The following is a 4924-nucleotide window of genomic DNA, read 5'->3' on the forward strand; positions in this document are numbered from 1 at the left end:
TGGGAGATAATTAATGAATGAATCACCTATTAAAGCAAGACGCGATGATACCGTTGTTACCTATGGACGAAACACCGTTTTTGTAAAATACAGTCTCTATAGCGTTCGCTGGCCTGGCTCCGGCAATCTTTTCCCATCCCGTATCCTGATCCTGACAACTCTGAGACCAACCTGAAGGGCATAGGTGCGCGCTTTGTAAAGTGTGAGCTACAGTTAAACAGCCTTGTGTCGTGCCTACACAATGCTGATGTTAGATAAAGAACGCGATTGTACGTGCAACACGTAGACAGGCAACTGTTTAAATACGTTTTGCGATTAGTCAAACTTATAGTTAAAAACGTATGAAATAGAAGCTGACGAATTGAAAAGTGCTCTTGTTAAAACAAGTACGTTTTCTCGAAGAATAATAAAAGTATTTTTTTAATTTTAAATTGTTCTTAAACTTCTCAGTTAAACATTTTCTTCACTAAAACAATATTTGTTTGTAATATTTATTTTAATAAATTTTATACATTATTTCGTTCAAAAGGAATCCTTTTCTCAGACTTTGCGCCGCACTAACGTTCAGCTATATTTTTCGCAGCGCGTCACTCGCACGTTGAGCCTCACCTGTGCTTAAAACAAAGCAGCAGGTGAAAACCATGCCGGCGAAACACAATGTCGTCATCTTGTATGTTTGCACTACAAACGACGGACAAGACTAAATTGCGAGAGGCTGGTGGCTCGGGAATCCCCCAGATCGTTCTACCTCCGGAACGGCATCTCTTGCTTCTAGTCGCGTCGCTGATGTACCTGTGCAAATGTCGTTACGTAACGCCGCTATCACGTGTAAAAGCTGAAATCGACACGCGTGACATCAGGTCGCGTAGACTCGTTGTTGAGTCGATAAACGGCCAAACGCGATCATCCGCGTTAACGGCTCCTCTTTAACAGAGAACCCCTCCTTTCTAACTTCAAGGTTTTAAAGTAATGCAATGTTTCTCATAATCGAGGTCCTAACGTTATGCGCGCCGTTTTTTTTTTTTTTTTACCTCGTGCTTTTGGCTTCGCTATCTCTTAATACTACGTAAGCACACGACATAATCGCGCGATAACGGCTTACAGCGGGATTTATTTTGTTGAACACGGGTTCCGTTGAAACTCGTATCCAATAAAATAAATCCTTCTATAAGCCGATTGCTATATAAACCGTGAAGCTTTATTCCGTCAAACGCAAACAGAATAGCGTGTTGATTTACATTCCGCGGTAAAAAAATTTGTGTAGATGCAATTTAACGCTCTCGTGAGAAGAGAACGCTCCTTTTTGCTTGTAAAGATTTAAAAAATTGCCAAGTGTTAAATGTTAATCGATTGAGTGTTCTTGCGAACGAGTCATTGATGCATCCGAATGTGTAATACGACGGCTGCGTCGATGACGGCTCGTACTCGTATTTAAAACAGCGATGAAGAATAACGGAAGATAATAGTTAAGCTATTTTTGCAGTGACACGTAATCGCGTATTTAACTGATAAAGAGCGCACAAGTAGAAGAGAGTTTTTTCTTTTTAAGAAAGTTTTATCGTATTTTACGTTTTACTGAAAGTACAAAAAGCCTTATCGCAAGACATGAATTTCATGTAAATAAAACCATAATTTGCGTCAATTGTGTAAAGATATTTTTCTTATATTTTGCAGAAGTCCGAAGAGAAATGATTACAAAGATTTAAATTAAAAGTGCTGTTCACTAAACGAACCACGCGCAAAACGTTGGGACCGATAAACGGATTCGTATATCCCGAGATTGATATTTTTCAAAGAAAGAGGAGAATCCAACCGGACTCGCGATCTCGTCGAGATCTCGCGGCTCGTTTAAAAACTCACGCGAGCTCGAATCTCTCGCACTTTGTACTTTGAAAGCGTACACTCACGCTCTTGTGCAAACGCCGATCCGTCATTGAACTCTCCTGGTAGCGATCGTCACACTTAGCTGGGGACCACCGTGCATCGCCGGCCGGGTTAAAGATCGGTGCGCCTCCTGCGCGGCTCCAGCTTGATGCGCTTCTCGAGCTGCGCTCGCGATTCGCTCTCGATGGACATCCGTCCCTCCCGTTCTGCCCGCGGAAAGCGAGATCTCGTCGCCGGTACGTGTGCCGGCTTACCCGTGCGACTGCGAGGCGGACACGTAACGAAATGAAAAGCAATCACCGTGCACCGTGCCACAACGGCGGACACGACGAGGAAGAGCAGAGGGGCATCCCATCCGCCTGCCTGTGTGATCGAACGATCGGATGCGGCTGGGTAAATACCGGCACCGCGCGACCATCCATTCACCGGCATTGTCGTTAAAAAGAGGGAAAAAAAAAGAAAAAAAAAAGAACGACGGCGAGGTCGGCAAACGATTATCTGGGATGTTCCGCGCTACCCAAGTGTGCGACGCTCACTTCGCCGTTGACACAAATTCGGCCTTCGCTGTCGTCGCATCGTTATCACTATACAAAAGTACTCGACACTTACTGCGAAACGAAGACGCGTCTGCTGGTTGCTGGCGCGTAACGTTAAACATTATATTAAATGTCTGAATGAGATCGCATGATTATACAGTCCCAAGGAAAGCGCACATATCGCCAGGATCAACTTTTATAAAGGACAATGTCTACGGGAGGGACAGGGCTTATTTTAAGATGTGAAAAAGATTTGACACATGCCCCCCCCCCCCCAATATATTATTTAACAGGCTATCCAAAGCCGTGCGGCCGCGAAATGTTCCAACTGTTGCAGCGTTAACAGAGTTTCCCACGATGTAGCCAATAGAATTGAACAAGCATCGGAAGCCTATATCGATGGCGAACATCGAAACCCGTGTCCTTCGTTTTACGTAACTACCTGGCATCGTTTACGCTCGTTAGCCAGTGGCATACACACATCGATACAGCAAGACGGTATATCTAACGCACCTCGCGAAATGAGCGACTCTTTCGTGAACATATAATAACAAAAATGATATAACGGAATTGCACGTTGCTTTCTCGGAATTTCGTTATTCGATAATGGCGCGTTACGGCGATATTCTTTTTGAAACAAATGGGTTAACGACTGTTGCAAAATAACTCTTTCGGGATGTCTCAAGATCCTGAGTCGCAACAACGAGTTTTAATTTTGACAAATTATTCAAGAGAAACTACACAAGAAAAAGAAAAATATCAAACATTAAACTAATATCTGACTTCACAAAAAGATACATTTAATGTTGCAAAACAAATCGCTAACAATTCAGTTTGATGAATTTTTTGGTTTTGTAAAAACTGCCTCCAAGCAAGGAAATTTTATATAAAAACGCAAACAAAATGTTATTCAGGTATGTTGGGGTTAGAGAATGATCTCACGTTCTCATTTTTAATGTATATTGAGATTCTCCCGCTCTCACTTTCAACTGAAAACGGTTGTCTCTTCTTTCGTTCTTATCACCCGTTATGTAAACGCTCTTGTTACTAAACATAAGTGAAATCTTGTCGACTTGTCCATTTTTTTAGATGCGTCAACCTGCGGGTATGACGGTCTTGCGTAAATAACGCATTTCTCGCAATAACTTGCGAAAGTAGTGTAATAAACATTAATCGATATTCCATTTTATATGCACTTACGGTATCTCCGACGTTATGAGGGAACACTCGGAATAAAAATATATTCAGAAAAACCGGAAAAACGGAAAAAGACACATTCGAAATTCTCCCGTGGAAATTGCCCAAATGACGTAAAGAACGAGACTTTACTTTTCCCATTACGCACCTTTATCTAAATTAGTTTGTCTAAATTGCTAGGTACGAGCTAAATTACAATTGCAATATTACATAGAACAAAAGTAATTTCTACTTCTTATCTGAAGATTACTTTGTAACAATCGATTTTTTAATTCAACTTTCTCAATTTTAACTTTGCGAATCGATTGTTCTATCTCGTTTAACTTTCGCTGCGGTTTTCACCGCTTTAACGTCATTGCAAAACCTTTAAGCTTAGTGATTTTAAATTGCACGTGATACAATTGCTGATTCGGTATCGGGATCTATATATAATACGATTTGAACTCCGAATGGCGTGCACAACAATGAGCGCAATCGATCCGATCAATTTTACGTGAATCGATCTCATCGTTTTCCGATGGGCAACGACAGTGTCGTTGGCCCGTATAGATGAAAGCCATTTCCTCATTACGGATAGGATGTATGAAAAGGCATATAGGATTTCAAACAAGTAAATGACAGCAAATTGCATTTAAATGAAAATGCATATGTCTGTTGTTTGGCTCAAAATATTTCTACACATTTATTTATATGCATTTAATTATATATTCATTTCGCTGTTTATTATATCTTCAGCAAACATCATTGTTAATTAAAACAGCATCGTCAAGCGCAGGTGTGACATTGTGCTAATTTACATACAGCAGAAATCTTAAGAAAATAATTAGCGTAATATTGTAGCGTTGAAGTATTTTGATGGAATGGGTGCGACTTTATTTTACCGTCAACAAAAGAATGCACCAAGTACACTCATAAAATCTCTTCTCAACTGTACAACAAAAAGTTACAAAAAAACAGTAACATAATTAATTGTGCAGCTTACAATAAGGAGACGAACATTTTCAAAGAAACAGCATTACGGAGTCAGGATTGGAATTTACGGGTAAAATATAAATAATAATCTATATTTACATGAATACAATGCGAGCTTTATTTAACGTGTAAACAACGAGTAATCCATGGATTATTATACATGTACATTTCGTCAAAAGTACCGGGAATTTAAGTTTTGTTTGCAGTATTATTTTCAGGTATAGTTATTTAGAAAAAAAAAACACAACTTTTAATATACTACGAAAAATTACTAAATTGGGGCGTAAACAATAACAGATTTATTACCAGCATCACGTATCTTTATACCACTGCAA

At 39.9% G+C, this 4924-nt stretch overlaps 1 protein-coding gene across 1 annotated transcript in view; it reads right to left on the minus strand.

Moving 5' to 3' along the window:
• The window catches only part of LOC105564798, a 9952-nt gene extending 5105 nt beyond the window's left edge, over positions 1 to 4847 (minus strand). The window contains exons 1-3 of the mRNA XM_012017475.1: positions 1908 to 4847; positions 610 to 835; positions 27 to 171 (exon numbers count right to left, since the gene is read on the minus strand). Of these exons, the coding sequence (XP_011872865.1) occupies positions 27 to 171; positions 610 to 667 (203 nt within the window). The 5' untranslated portion in view covers positions 668 to 835; positions 1908 to 4847. The remainder of the gene's footprint in view (positions 1 to 26; positions 172 to 609; positions 836 to 1907) is intronic.
• Between the last annotated feature and the right edge of the window lie 77 nt (positions 4848 to 4924).

This window comes from Vollenhovia emeryi, unplaced genomic scaffold (assembly GCF_000949405.1).
Source record: "Vollenhovia emeryi isolate VEMERY1.0 unplaced genomic scaffold, V.emery_V1.0 DF939159.1, whole genome shotgun sequence".
NCBI lineage: Eukaryota > Metazoa > Arthropoda > Insecta > Hymenoptera > Formicidae > Vollenhovia > Vollenhovia emeryi.